This window comes from Phyllobates terribilis, unplaced genomic scaffold (assembly GCF_046119375.1).
Source record: "Phyllobates terribilis strain yellow unplaced genomic scaffold, ASM4611937v1 Scaffold_4__5_contigs__length_816908805, whole genome shotgun sequence".
In the NCBI taxonomy this organism is placed as follows: domain Eukaryota; kingdom Metazoa; phylum Chordata; class Amphibia; order Anura; family Dendrobatidae; genus Phyllobates; species Phyllobates terribilis.
The window spans coordinates 3934554-3951139 of NW_027362764.1; the positions used below are offsets into that span (position 1 = coordinate 3934554).

Genomic DNA, 16586 nt, shown 5'->3' on the forward strand with positions numbered 1-16586 from the left:
CTACTATGGCCATACAGGTAGGTATAGAGTTACATTTCTATCACCTGTATGTCCATAGTAGAGGTCAGATATCTCCCAGGGGGGACAGATTCCAATCAGACCTCTACTATGGCCATACAGGTCGGTATAGAGTTACATTTCTATCACCTGTATGCCCATAGTAGAGGTCAGATATCTCCCAGGGGGGACAGATTCCCATCAGACCTCTACTATGGCCATACAGGTAGGTATAGAGTTACATTTCTATCACCTGTATGCCCATAGTAGAGGTCAGATATCTCCCAGGGGGGACAGACCCCCATCAGACCTCTACTATGGCCATACAGGTAGGTATAGAGTTACATTTCTATCACCTGTATGCCCATAGTAGAGGTCAGATATCTCCCAGGTGGGACAGACTCCCATCAGACCTCTACTATGGCCATACAGGTAGGTATAGAGTTACATTTCTATCACCTGTATGCCCATAGTAGAGGTCAGATATCTCCCAGGGGGGACAGACCCCCATCAGACCTCTACTATGGCCATACAGGTAGGTATAGAGTTACATTTCTATCACCTGTATGCCCATAGTAGAGGTCAGATATCTCCCAGGGGGGACAGATTCCCATCAGACCTCTACTATGGCCATACAGGTAGGTATAGAGTTACATTTCTATCACCTGTATGCCCATAGTAGAGGTCAGATATCTCCCAGGGGGGACAGATTCCCATCAGACCTCTACTATGGCCATACAGGTAGGTATAGAGTTACATTTCTATCACCTGTATGGCCCATAGTAGAGGTCAGATATCTCCCAGGGGGGACAGATTCCCATCAGACCTCTACTATGGCCATACAGGTAGGTATAGAGTTACTTTTCTATCACCTGTATGTCCATAGTAGAGGTCAGATATCTCCCAGGAGGGACAGACTCCCATCAGACCTCTACTATGGCCATACAGGTAGGTATAGAGTTACATTTCTATCACCTGTATGCCCATAGTAGAGGTCAGATATCTCCCAGGGGGGACAGATTCCCATCAGACCTCTACTATGGCCATACAGGTAGGTATAGAGTTACATTTCTATCACCTGTATGCCCATAGTAGAGGTCAGATATCTCCCAGGGGGGACAGATTCCCATCAGACCTCTACTATGGCCATACAGGTAGGTATAGAGTTACATTTCTATCACCTGTATGCCCATAGTAGAGGTCAGATATCTCCCAGGGGGGACAGATTCCCATCAGACCTCTACTATGGCCATACAGGTAGGTATAGAGTTACATTTCTATCACCTGTATGTCCATAGTAGAGGTCAGATATCTCCCAGGGGGGACAGATTCCCATCAGACCTCTACTATGGCCATACAGGTAGGTATAGAGTTACATTTCTATAACCTGTGTGCCCATAGTAGAGGTCAGATATCTCCCAGGGGGGACAGATTCCATCAGACCTCTACTATGGCCATACAGGTAGGTATAGAGTTACATTTCTATCACCTGTATGCCCATAGTAGAGGTCAGATATCTCCCAGGGGGACAGACTCCCATCAGACCTCTACTATGGCCATACAGGTAGGTATAGAGTTACATTTCTATAACCTGTGTGCCCATAGTAGAGGTCAGATATCTCCCAGGGGGGACAGACTCCCATCAGACCTCTACTATGGCCATACAGGTAGGTATAGAGTTACATTTCTATCACCTGTATGCCCATAGTAGAGGTCAGATATCTCCCAGGGGGACAGACTCCCATCAGACCTCTACTATGGCCATACAGGTAGGTATAGAGTTACATTTCTATAACCTGTGTGCCCATAGTAGAGGTGAGATATCTCCCAGGGGGGACAGATTCCCATCAGACCTCTACTATGGCCATACAGGTAGGTATAGAGTTACATTTCTATCACCTGTATGCCCATAGTAGAGGTCAGATATCTCCCAGGGGGGACAGATTCCCATCAGACCTCTACTATGGCCATACAGGTAGGTATAGAGTTACATTTCTATCACCTGTATGCTCATAGTAGAGGTCAGATATCTCCCAGGGGGGACAGATTCCCATCAGACCTCTACTATGGCCATACAGGTAGGTATAGATTCACATTTCTATCACCTGTATGCCCATAGTAGAGGTCAGATATCTCCCAGGTGGGACAGACTCCCATCAGACCTCTACTATGGCCATACAGGTAGGTATAGAGTTACATTTCTATCACCTGTATGCTCATAGTAGAGGTCAGATATCTCCCAGGGGGGACAGATTCCCATCAGACCTCTACTATGGCCATACAGGTAGGTATAGAGTTACATTTCTATCACCTGTATGCTCATAGTAGAGGTCAGATATCTCCCAGGGGGGACAGATTCCCATCAGACCTCTACTATGAGCATACAGGTGATAGAAATGTGAATCTATACCTACCTGTATGGCCATAGTAGAGGTCTGATGGGAGTCTGTCCCCCCTGGGAGATATCTGACCTCTACTATGGGCATACAGGTAGGTATAGAGTTACATTTCTATCACCTGTATGCCCATAGTAGAGGTCAGATATCTCCCAGGGGGGACAGATTCCCATCAGACCTCTACTATGGGCATATAGGTAGGTATAGATTTACATTTCTATCACCTGTATGGCCATAGTAGAGGTCAGATATCTCCCAGGGGGGACAGACTCCCATCAGACCTCTATTATGGCCATACAGGTAGGTATAGAGTTACATTTCTATCACCTGTATGTCCATAGTAGAGGTCAGATATCTCCCAGGAGGGACAGATTCCCATCAGACCTCTACTATGGCCATACAGGTAGGTATAGAGTTACATTTCTATCACCTGTATGTCCATAGTAGAGGTCAGATATCTCCCAGGGGGGACAGATTCCCATCAGACCTCTACTATGGCCATACAGGTAGGTATAGAATTACATTTCTATCACCTGTATGCTCATAGTAGAGGTCAGATATCTCCCAGGGGGGACAGATTCCCATCAGACCTCTACTATGGCCATACAGGTAGGTATAGAGTTACATTTCTATCACCTGTATGGCCCATAGTAGAGGTCAGATATCTCCCAGGGGGGACAGATTCCCATCAGACCTCTACTATGGCCATACAGGTAGGTATAGAGTTACATTTCTATCACCTGTATGTCCATAGTAGAGGTCAGATATCTCCCAGTGGGGACAGACTCCCATCAGACCTCTACTATGGCCATACAGGTAGGTATAGAGTCACATTTCTATCACCTGTATGGCCATAGTAGAGGTCAGATATCTCCCAGGGGGGACAGACTCCCATCAGACCTCTACTATGGCCATACAGGTAGGTATAGAGTTACATTTCTATCACCTGTATGTCCATAGTAGAGGTCAGATATCTCCCAGTGGGGACAGACTCCCATCAGACCTCTACTATGGCCATACAGGTAGGTATAGAGTCACATTTCTATCACCTGTATGGCCATAGTAGAGGTCAGATATCTCCCAGGGGGGACAGACTCCCATCAGACCTCTACTATGGCCATACAGGTAGGTATAGAGTCACATTTCTATCACCTGTATGGCCATAGTAGAGGTCAGATATCTCCAGGGGGGACAGATTCCCATCAGACCTCTACTATGGCCATACAGGTAGGTATAGAGTTACATTTCTATCACCTGTATGCCCATAGTAGAGGTCAGATATCTCCCAGGAGGGACAGACTCCCATCAGACCTCTACTATGGCCATACAGGTAGGTATAGAGTTACATTTCTATAACCTGTATGTCCATAGTAGAGGTCAGATATCTCCCAGGGAGGACAGACTCCCATCAGACCTCTACTATGGCCATACAGGTAGGTATAGAGTTACATTTCTATCACCTGTATGCCCATAGTAGAGGTGAGATATCTCCCAGGGGGGACAGATTCCCATCAGACCTCTACTATGGCCATACAGGTAGGTATAGAGTTACATTTCTATCACCTGTATGTCCATAGTAGAGGTCAGATATCTCCCAGGGGGGACAGACTCCCATCAGACCTCTACTATGGGCCATACAGGTAGGTATAGAGTTACTTTTCTATCACCTGTATGCCGACATTAGAGGTCAGATATCTCCCAGGGGGGACAGACTCCCATCAGACCTCTACTATGGCCATACAGGTAGGTATAGAGTTACTTTTCTATCACCTGTATGCCGACATTAGAGGTCAGATATCTCCCAGGGGGGACAGACTCCCATCAGACCTCTACTATGGCCATACAGGTAGGTATAGAGTTACTTTTCTATCACCTGTATGCCGACATTAGAGGTCAGATATCTCCCAGGGGGGACAGATTCCCATCAGACCTCTACTATGGCCATACAGGTAGGTATAGAGTTACATTTCTATCACCTGTATGCCCATAGTAGAGGTCAGATATCTCCCAGGGGGGACAGATTCCCATCAGACCTCTACTATGGCCATACAGGTAGGTATAGAGTTACATTTCTATCACCTGTATGCCCATAGTAGAGGTCAGATATCTCCCAGGGGGGACAGACTCCCATCAGACCTCTACTATGGCCATACAGGTAGGTATAGAGTTACATTTCTATCACCTGTATGCCGACATTAGAGGTCACATAAGTCCCAGGGGGGACAGATTCCTTTTAAAGGGCTTGTTCCACAAACAAAGTACATTTTAATTAATATATCTTAGAATAAAATAAACACATAATCACAAGTGGGGCGCACTGGAATAATATATGTTATGTAAGAGCAGTAAAAGGCATATGGCGCAATGGCCTAATTTAAATATGTAATAACAAAGGATAAAAAAACCTTGAATCAAGAAATAATACAAATCATGAAGTATGATGCCAACAAAAGTGCCCCCAAACACAGTAGGTTATCCCCACAGTGAATTCCTCCACCCACATGTACGGTATGATGTCCCTACATTACCCTCCTGCAAAGTATGGTGACCCCAACACAGTATGATCCCCACAAAGCTTTCCTCACAGAATAACGGGCTCCCCCATAGTCCTCCATACAGTATAATGCCCCCCCCCCCATGGTACTCCATACAGTATAATGGGCCCCCCCATGGTCCTCCATACAGTACCATAGTCCTCCATACAGTATAATGGGCCCCCCCATAGTCCTCCATACAGTATAATGCCCCCCCCCATGGTCCTCCATACAGTATAACAGGCCCCCCCATGGTCCTCCATACAGTACCATAGTCCTCCATACAGTATAATGGGCCCCCCCATAGTCCTCCATACAGTATAATGGGCCCCACATAGTCCTCCATACAGTATAATGGCCCCCCCCCATAGTCCTCCATACAGTATAATGGGCCCCCCATAGTCCTCCATACAGTACCATAGTCCTCCATACAGTATAATGGGCCCCCCCATGGTCCTCCATACAGTATAACGGGCCCCTCCATGGTCCTCCATACAGTATAACGGGCCCCTCCATGGTCCACCCATACAGTATAACGGGCACCCCCATAGTCCTCCATACAGTACCATAGTCCTCCATACAGTATAATGGGCCCCCCCCATAGTCCTCCATACAGTATAATAGCCCCCCCCGTAGTCCTCCATACAGTATAATGGGCCCCCCATAGTCCTCCATACAGTACCATAGTCCTCCATACAGTATAATTGGCCCCCCTCATAGTCCTCCATACAGTATAATAGGCCCCCCCATAGTCCTCCATACAGTATAACGGGCCCCCCCATAGTCCTCCATACAGTATAACGGGCCCCCCCATGGTCCTCCATACAGTATAACGGGCCCCCCCATGGTCCTCCATACAGTATAACGGGCCCCCCCATAGTCCTCCATACAGTATAATGGACCCCCCATAGTCCTTCATACAGTATAATGGCCCCCCCCCATAGTCCTCCACACAGTATAATGGGCCCCCCATAGTCCTCCATACAGTACCATAGTTCTCCATACAGTATAATGGGACCCCCATAGTCCTCCATACAGTACCATAGTCCTCCATACAGTATAATAGCCCCCCCATAGTCCTCCATGCAGTATAATGGGCCCCCCAATGGTCCTCCATACAGTATAATGGGCCCCCCATGGTCCTCCATACAGTATAATGGGCCCCCCCATGGTCCTCCATACAGTATAATGCCCCCCCATGGTCCTCCATACAGTATAATGGCCCCCCCCATGGTCCTCCATACAGTATAATGGGCCCCCCCCGTGGTCCTCCATACAGCATAATGGCCCCCCCCCATAGTCCTCCATACAGTATAATGGGCCCCCCCATGGACCTCCATACAGTATAATGGGCCCCCCCAATGGTCCTCCATACAGTATAATGGGCCCCCCCATGGTCCTCCATACAGTATAATGGGCCCCCCCATGGTCCTCCATACAGTATAATGGGCCCCCCCATGGTCCTCCATACAGTATAATGGCCCCTCCCCCATGGTCCTCCATACAGTATAATGGCCCGCCCCATGGTCCTCCATACAGTATAATGGGCCCCTCATAGTCCTCCATACAGTATAATGGCCCCTCCCCCATGGTCCTCCATACAGTATAATGGCCCGCCCCATGGTCCTCCATACAGTATAATGGGCCCCCCCATGGTCCTCCATACAGTATAATGGCCCCTCCCCCATGGTCCTCCATACAGTATAATGGCCCGCCCCATGGTCCTCCATACAGTATAATGGGCCCCCCATGGTCCTCCATACAGTATAATGGGCCCCCCCCATGGTCCTCCATACAGTATAATGGGCCCCCCCCCATGGTCCTCCATACAGTATAATGGCCCCCCCCATGGTCCTCCATACAGTATAATGGGCCCCCCCATGGTCCTCCATACAGTATAATGGGCCCCCCATGGTCCTCCATACAGTATAATTCCCCCCCCATGGTCCTCCATACAGTATAATGGCCCCCCCCATGGTCCTCCATACAGTATAATGGGCCCCCGCCATAGTCCTCCATACAGTATAACGGGCCCCCCCATAGTCCTCCATACAGTATAATGGGCCCCCCCATGGTCCTCCATACAGTATAATGGGCCCCCCATGGTCCTCCATACAGTATAATGGGCCCCCCCATGGTCCTCCATACAGTATAATGGCCCCCCCCATAGTCCTCCATACAGTATAATGGCCCCCCCATGGTCCTCCATACAGTATAGTGGGCCCCCTCCATGGTCCTCCATACAGTATAATGGGCCCCCCCATAGCCCTCCATACAGTATAATGGGCCCCCCCATGGTCCTCCATACAGTATAATGCCCCCCCCCATGGTCCTCCATACAGTATAATGGGCCCCCCCCATGGTCCTCCATACAGTATAATGGGCCCCCCCCCATAGTCCTCCATACAGTATAATGGGCCCCCCCATGGTCCTCCATACAGTATAATGGCCCCCCCCATGGTCCTCCATACAGTATAATGGGCCCCCCCATGGTCCTCCATACAGTATAATGGGCCCCCTCCATAGTCCTCCATACAGTATTTTGGGCCCCCCCATGGTCCTCCATACAGTACAATGGCCCCCCCCATGGTCCTCCATACAGTATAATGGCCCCCCCCCATGGTCCTCCATACAGTATAATGGGCCCCCCCATAGTCCTCCATACAGTATAATGGGCCCCCCCATGGTCCTCCATACAGTATAATGGCCCCCCCATGGTCCTCCATACAGTATAATGGCCCCCCCCATGGTCCTCCATACAGTATAATGGGCCCCCCCCATAGTCCTCCATACAGTATAATGGGCCCCCCCATGGTCCTCCATACAGTATAATGGCCCCCCCCATGGTCCTCCATACAGTATAATGGGCCCCTCATAGTCCTCCATACAGTATAATGGCCCCTCCCCCATGGTCCTCCATACAGTATAATGGCCCGCCCCATGGTCCTCCATACAGTATAATGGGCCCCCCCATGGTCCTCCATACAGTATAATGGCCCCTCCCCCATGGTCCTCCATACAGTATAATGGCCCGCCCCATGGTCCTCCATACAGTATAATGGGCCCCCCATGGTCCTCCATACAGTATAATGGGCCCCCCCATGGTCCTCCATACAGTATAATGGGCCCCCCCCATGGTCCTCCATACAGTATAATGGCCCCCCCCTTGGTCCTCCATACAGTATAATGGGCCCCCCCATGGTCCTCCATACAGTATAATGGGCCCCCCATGGTCCTCCATACAGTATAATCCCCCCCCCATGGTCCTCCATACAGTATAATGGCCCCCCCCATGGTCCTCCATACAGTATAATGGGCCCCCGCCATAGTCCTCCATACAGTATAACGGGCCCCCCCATAGTCCTCCATACAGTATAATGGGCCCCCCCATGGTCCTCCATACAGTATAATGGGCCCCCCCATGGTCCTCCATACAGTATAATGGGCCCCCCCCATGGTCCTCCATACAGTATAATGGCCCCCCCCCCATAGTCCTCCATACAGTATAATGGCCCCCCCATGGTCCTCCATACAGTATAGTGGGCCCCCTCCATGGTCCTCCATACAGTATAATGGGCCCCCCCATAGTCCTCCATACAGTATAATGGGCCCCCCCATGGTCCTCCATACAGTATAATGCCCCCCCCATGGTCCTCCATACAGTATAATGGGCCCCCCCCCATGGTCCTCCATACAGTATAATGGGCCCCCCCCCATAGTCCTCCATACAGTATAATGGGCCCCCCCATGGTCCTCCATACAGTATAATGGCCCCCCCCATGGTCCTCCATACAGTATAATGGGCCCCCCCATGGTCCTCCATACAGTATAATGGGCCCCCTCCATAGTCCTCCATACAGTATTTTGGGCCCCCCCATGGTCCTCCATACAGTACAATGGCCCCCCCCCATGGTCCTCCATACAGTATAATGGCCCCCCCCATGGTCCTCCATACAGTATAATGGCCCCCCCCCATAGTCCTCCATACAGTATAATGGGCCCCCCCATGGTCCTCCATACAGTATAATGGCCCCCCCCATGGTCCTCCATACAGTATAATGGGCCCCCCCATGGTCCTCCATACAGTATAATGGGCCCCCTCCATAGTCCTCCATACAGTATTTTGGGCCCCCCCATGGTCCTCCATACAGTATAATGGCCCCCCCCATGGTCCTCCATACAGTATAATGGCCCCCCCCCCCCATGGTCCTCCATACAGTATAATGGGCCCCCCCCATAGTCCTCCATACAGTATAATGGGCCCCCCCATGGTCCTCCATACAGTATAATGGCCCCCCCCATGGTCCTCCATACAGTATAATGGGCCTTTCTGTTCTAAATTGTCGGGTACCGCTGCTGAATTGCCGGCCGGCTTTTTTAAAGAGAAGGGTGCATGAAAATCGTGTTCCCATCGATTTGGGCAATTTTTGACCTTCTGCAGACCGCCGGGGGGACCGCCAGAAAAATGCTGGAGTTTCCCATAGACTTACATTGGGCTCTTTGGAATACTAGGGTGCTCGACCTGAGCAATGTGCTCGACCCGAGCTTCGAGCACCCGAGCTATTTAGTGCTCGCTCATCACTAGTGCTGTCTAATTGGCCGAAGTAGGAAGCTGATTACTCCAGCTGGACAGCATACACACTCATACTGCCAGACTACACGGCACTACGGGTCCCAGCCACACTAATCTCCGGGGCTGGACAGAGCTCACATCCAACCTATATTACTGGAGAAAACACAGACCTCACATACAACCTTTATTAATAGGCGAGACATACACCTCACATCTAGCCTATATTACTAGGAGAGACATACACCTCACATCTAGCCTACAGTCATGGCCAAAAGTTTTGAGAATGACACCAAAATTCTATTTTCCCATGATCTGCTGGCCTCTGGTTTTTATTAGTGTTTGTCTGATGTTTATATCACATACAGAAATATAATTGCAATCATATTATGAGGACCAATAGGTTATATTGACAGTTAGAATGAGTTAATGCAGCAAGTCAATATTTGCAGTGTTGCCCCTTCTTCTTCAAGACCTCTGTAATTCTCCCTGGCATGCTCTCAATCAACTTTTGGACCAAATCCTGACTGATAGCAGTCCATTCTTGCATAATCAATGCTTGCATTTTGCCAGAATTTGTTGGTTTTTGTTTGTCCACCCGTCTCTTGATGATTGACCACAAGTTCTCAATGGGATTAAGATCTGGGGAGTTTCCAGGCCATGGACCCAAAATCTCTGTTTTGTTCCATGAGCCATTTAGTTATCACCTTTGCTTTATGGCAAGGTGCTCCATCATGCTGGAAAAGGCATTGTTGGGCGCCAAACTGCTCTTGGACGGGTGGGAGAAGTTGCTCTTGGAGGACATTCTGGTACCATTCTTTATTCATGGCTGTGTTTTTAGGCAAGACTGTGAGTGAGCCGATTCCCTTGACTAAGAAGCAACCCCACACATGAATGGTTTCAGGATGCTTTACAGTTGGCATGAGACAAGACTGGTGGTAGCGCTCACCTCTTCTTCTCCGAATAAGCTGTTTTCCAGATATCCCAAACAATCGAAAAGGGGATTCATCAGAGAAAATGACTTTGCCCAGTCCTCAGCAGTCCACTCCCTGTACCTTTTGCAGAATATCAGTCGGTCCCTGATGTTTTTTCTGGAGAGAAGTGGCTTCTTTGCTGCCCTCCTTGAAACCAGCCCTTGCTCAAAGAGTCTCCGCCTCACAGCGCGTGCAGAAGCACTCACACCAGCCTGCTGCCATTCCTGAGCAAGCTCGGCACTGCTGGTAGTCCCATCCCGCAGCTGAAACAGTTTTAAGATATGGTCCTGGCGCTTGCTGGTCTTTCTTGGGTGCCCTGGAGCCTTTTTGACAACAATGGAAGCTCTCTCCTTGAAGTTCTTGATGATGCGATAGATTGTTGACTGCAATACTCTTCCCTGTTAGGCCATTTTTGTGCAGTGCAATGATGGCTGCACGTGTTTCTTTAGAGATAACCATGGTTAACTGAAGAGAAACAATGATACCAAGAACCAGCCTCCTTTTAAAGTGTCCAGTGATGTCATTCTTACTTAATCATGACTGATTGATCGCCAGCCCTGTCCTCATCAACACCCACACCTGTGTTATTGGATCAATCACTAAAACGATGTTAGCTGCTCCTTTTAAGGCAGGACTGCAATGATGTTGAAATGTGTTTTGGGGGTTAAAGTTCATTTTCTGGGCAAATATTGACTTTGCAAGTACAGTAATTGCTGTTAAGCTGATCACTCTTTGACATTCAGGAGTATATGCAAATTGCCATTACAAAAAACGAAGCAGTAAACTTTGGAAAAATTACTATTTGTCTCATTCTCAATACTTTTGGCCATGACTGTATATTACTAGGAGAGACATACACCTCACATCTAGCCTATATTACTAGGAGAGACATACACCTCACATCCAGCCTATATTACCAGGAGGGGCACGCTTAGCTCACATCCAGCCCATATTACCGGAAGCGGCACGCGGAGTTCACATCCAGCCCATATTACCGGGAGGGACACGCAGAGCTCACATCCAGCCTATATTACCGGGAGGGGCACGCGGAGCTCACATCCAGCCTATATTACCGGGAGCGGCACGCGGAGCTCACATCCAGCCTATATTACCGGGAGGGGCACGCGGAACTCACATCCAGCCTATATTACCGGGAGGGGCACGCGGAACTCACATCCAGCCTATATTACCGGGAGGGACACGCGGAGCTCACATCCAGCCTATATTACCGGGAGGGGCACGTGGAGCTCACATCCAGCCTATATTACCGGGAGCGGCACGCGGAGCTCACATCCAGCCTGTTATGATCTGCAACAAGAACTAAGGAAAGATAGGGGAAAGCTGTCCCTACAGTAAGACTAAGCTGAATCCCTACGATGTAGCGGGCTACCTGTTCCTAGTGAACAGACTCGCCTTCGTCCTATGCTAGTCTGAACAAAGACCTATAGAATTAAGGGAGGGGTCCCTAAAAGAACTATAGACTGGGACAAAAATGGGACACCTCCTAAACAGAAGTTGTTGTAGAACACAAAAGACAAACTGACAAAAAGTACTAGAGGACCAAGCAAACTGACAGAGAAAGGCACCGAAGCACCAGGCTAGAGAGACAGTTAAACACTGAAGTCCAGCAAAGCCAGAAGGGTGGAGCTGGAATATATAGGCAGATGGTCACGTGACCGCAAAACACAAGATAAAAAAACTAACAGGAGGGTTCTAACACAGCCTATATTACCGGAGGGGCACGCGGAGCTCATATCCAGCCTATATTACCGGGAGGGGCACGCGGAGCTCACATCCAGCCTATATTACCGGGAGGGGCACGCGGAGCTCACATCCAGCCTATATTACCAGGAGGGACACGTGGAGCTCACATCCAACCTATATTACTGGGAGCGGCACGTGGAGCTCACATCCAGCCTATATTACCGGAGGGGCACGTGGAGCTCACATCCAGCCTATATTACCGGGAGGGGCACGTGGAGCTCACATCCAGCGTATATTACTGGGAGGGGCACGCGGAGCTCACATTCAGCCTATATTACCGGGAGCGGCACGTGGAGCTCACATCCAGCCTATATTACCGGGAGGGGCACGTGGAGCTCACATCCAGCCTATATTACCGGGAGCGGCACGCTTAGCTCACATCCAGCCTATATTACCGGGAGGGGCACGCGGAGCTCACATCCAGCCTATATTACCGGGAGGGGCACGCGGAGCTCACATCCAGCCTATATTACTGGGAGGGGCACGCGGAGCTCACATCCAGCCTATATTACCGGGAGCGGCACGCGGAGCTCAGATCCAGCCTATATTACGGGGAGGGGCACGCGGAGCTCAGATCCAGCCTATATTACCGGGAGTGGCACGTGGAGCTCAGATCCAGCCTATATTACCGGGAGGGGCACGCGGAGCTCACATCCAGCCTATATAACCGGGAGGGGCACGCGGAGCTCAGATCCAGCCTATATTACCGGGAGGGGCACGCGGAGCTCAATGCTGTATCTATCCACCATATTTAGCACCACTGTGTCCACTCTGTTTCACAGTCACTCATATTAACACTTTTTTTTATTATAGTGGCAAACAGAGTTTTGAGCCATAAGCACAATCTGATAATACAGGACTGCAGCCACCCGCTGGAGGTGAGACGTCCTCAACCTCATGACTCTCAGGTAAGTGTCCGTCCACACTCTCACTGATCGTTTCTTTCCCAGGTGAATCTTATAGTTGCTACAATAACTTTACATATAGTGTAACCATCTGCATGATCCAGTATATCCCAATACGCAGAATTTCCTAGTTTCTGGATCATTTCTGAAGAGGAAATCTGAAGCTGAGGGAATCATGTATCACATCCCAAGACCCCAATCATCTAGCACATCTGTGACCCCTTTGATCCCACCACTTCTTTGCTGGACATTTGGATTTTCATTGTAAACTAAGTCGATTTTCTAATATGCTCCAATACTTCTCACCATTTCCAGCACCTGCTAGCTGTCAATGTTTTCTGTGCATTCAAAAGTTGCAATGTTACCTATACTGATACATTGTAACGAACCTTCAGCTGTGTCATCAGGACTAGGTCAGGATTAATTTGTAGCCTCTGAATGTAAACAGGAATATTCTCATTCGTTTAATTGAAGCAAAGTATGTGATAAAGTTGCCCGACTTTTCTTTCTTTTTATTCACAGGACAATCGTCTTTAACCCTTTCAGTTCATATTACACTTTTTCATTTGTTTCTTTCTCTGCAGTTCTCCATGCCGATTACGACGTACTTGGACTTGTCACATTTCCGCAATGTGTCCGAGGTAAAGAGGCTCCTGGAGCGGCACAGGCTTTGTATATACCAGGAGAAAGACTTAGTACTCAGTATCAAAGGGGACTTCAGTGATTTGGGAAGATGTCGCAAGGATCTGTATGAAGTCCTCTTTAGAGAGGAACCTATGGAGAAACAATCCTCACCACTGGAGCCTACAGCAAGAAAACATCAATCAGAAGAGATGGGCAGAAGAGCACCCCCGAATATTCCCTCAACCCCGGAACGCAGCTCATCATCATCATCATCCCGTCTCGATAGGCGACAGCCTGAAGGAACAGGACACTTGGCGCAAGACAAGGTCACAAGAAATACAAAGAGCCCAACCCAGCATTCCTCTACAACGACGAGTTCCCGTCAGACATCTACAAGAACGGCCATGACGCCAACTCGTGTCCGAAAAGACTCCGAGCCCGTCAGCTTCCTTGCCGACAGTGCAGTCTGCAGATATGTAGGAATATTCCAACGAGAGGTGATTGATGGGATTCTAAGACAATATGATGTTGATATAAATGAAGAAAACTGCGAAGGCTTTACCAGCATCACTCTGACCTCGCGGGCACCGGAGACACCAGAGCGCTTTAAAATGGCTTGTGATCAAATTAAAACAATTTTTGACTATTATCAAAATCGCCTTCGAGCAGAAAACATCGAGTTGTCAACGGATTCGCAAGAAGAAATTATTAAAATGCAGAACTATCTACACAAACGTAACATCTGTTCATTTCAAACAGCCCCCAGAACGCTGACGATTATCGGCCCTTCAGAAGAAATTCTAAACTTTCTGCAGGAGTGGAAAGGAACTGGAGGCAAAATGGTGCAAAACAGCTCCGAGAGGTCCAGCTCCCCCCGATCCTCCACGATAGGGACGGACAGTGAGAACTCAGCTCCAAATAGTAGGACATCTGCACGCCCCGGGGCATCGGATGGAAGGTCGAGAGAGCGACAGACCGGACACGAAACCCGCGTCACAGGAAGAGGAAAACAGCAAGACGCAGCAGGATCTAGAAGACGAAGCCTCTCGGCCAATCAGAGAAGATGATCCTGGATGTGACCTCCCGCGATATCGCTGAGGATTAGAAATCGTCGACTTGTATATGATGCGAATGTTACTGTGGATTTCATCCTTTGCAATGCAGAGAGTGAAATATACAGCCCAACCCAACGAAATCAGCAGTGGGGGGTCTGCAGGAGAAATGTCACACGTGCACGCTCCCGTTAAGCATTTAGCAGAGTTGAATTTTCCATTGAAGTAGCAGAGTGGTAGATGTCACCTGCAGTCCTAGGTAAGATAGGAACATAGGACTCGGTTGTCGCCATGTCTTATTTGTAGTTTTTGTAAGTGGATCAGAACGTACATGTGGCCCTGTGACAGTAGATGTGGCTCGTGTGCTAGGGTGGTACATCACCGGTCACCGGCCCACCAAAAGCAGTCGGCCGTCGCACATGCAGCTTCGACACAGAGCATTGGTCCTTTCTGAGAAAATTACAGAATGCATTTACTGCGGTGATGCTTTTCACTTCAACCCCAGGTATCCCCTGACATTTGTCTGTACCCAGTGTATTGTTACATAGGGCTGCCATTATCACCCAGTCTCTTATCAGCACCCAGTGTAATGTTACATAGGACTGCAGGTACGCTTAGTATTGCCCTTATGCGCAAAAGAAACAGCTGAGTAATAAAATCTGTGTAGTTTGTGGTTATAGACAGGAGGCGGCATTATTCATCACTATTGTTACAGTTTAATAAATAATTACATCCAATCTCTGAATCCGTCATAAAGAGCGCGCACAAGACTGCATGATGGCTTAGATACACAGCTCAGCCGACAGTATCACACAGGAGAGGATTAGATACACAGCTCAGCCGACAGTATCACACAGGAGAGGATTAGATACACGGCTCAGCAGACAGTATCACACAGGAGAGGATTAGATACACAGCTCAGCAGACAGTATCACACAGGATAGGATTAGATACACGGCTCAGCAGACAGTATCACACAGGATAGGATTAGATACACGGCTCAGCCGACAGTATCACACAGGATAGGATTAGATACACGGCTTATCAGACAGTATCACACAGGATAGGATTAGATACACGGCTCAGCAGACAGTATCACACAGGATAGGATTAGATACACAGCTCAGCAGACAGTATCACACAGGATAGGATTAGATACACGGCTCAGCCGACAGTATCACACAGGATAGGATTAGATACACGGCTTATCAGACAGTATCACACAGGATAGGATTAGATACACGGCTCAGCAGACAGTATCACACAGGATAGGATTAGATACACAGCTCAGCAGACTGTATCACACAGGATAGGATTAGATACACGGCTCAGCAGACTGTATCACACAGGATAGGATTAGATACACGGCTCAGCCGACAGTATCACACAGGATAGGATTAGATACACAGCTCAGCAGACTGTATCACACAGGATAGGATTAGATACACGGCTCAGCCGACAGTATCAGACAGGAGAGGATTAGATACACAGCTCAGCCGACAGTATCACACAGGATAGGATTAGATACACGGCTCAGCCGACAGTATCACACAGGATAGGATTAGATACACGGCTCAGCCGACAGTATCACACAGGATAGGATTAGATACACAGCTCAGCAGACTGTATCACACAGGATAGGATTAGATACACGGCTCAGCCGACAGTATCACACAGGATAGGATTAGATACACAGCTCAGCCGACAGTATCACACAGGATAGGATTAGATACACGGCTCAGCCGACAGTATCACACAGGATAGGATTAG

General features: G+C 48.9%; 1 protein-coding gene across 1 annotated transcript in view; it reads left to right on the forward strand.

Moving 5' to 3' along the window:
• The window catches only part of LOC141264140 (uncharacterized), a 36987-nt gene extending 21457 nt beyond the window's left edge, over positions 1-15530 (forward strand). Inside the window, exons 3-4 of the mRNA XM_073676449.1 lie at positions 13049-13143; positions 13725-15530. Coding sequence (XP_073532550.1) covers positions 13049-13143; positions 13725-14831 — 1202 coding nt within the window. The 3' untranslated portion in view covers positions 14832-15530. The remainder of the gene's footprint in view (positions 1-13048; positions 13144-13724) is intronic.
• Positions 15531-16586: the final 1056 nt, after the last annotated feature.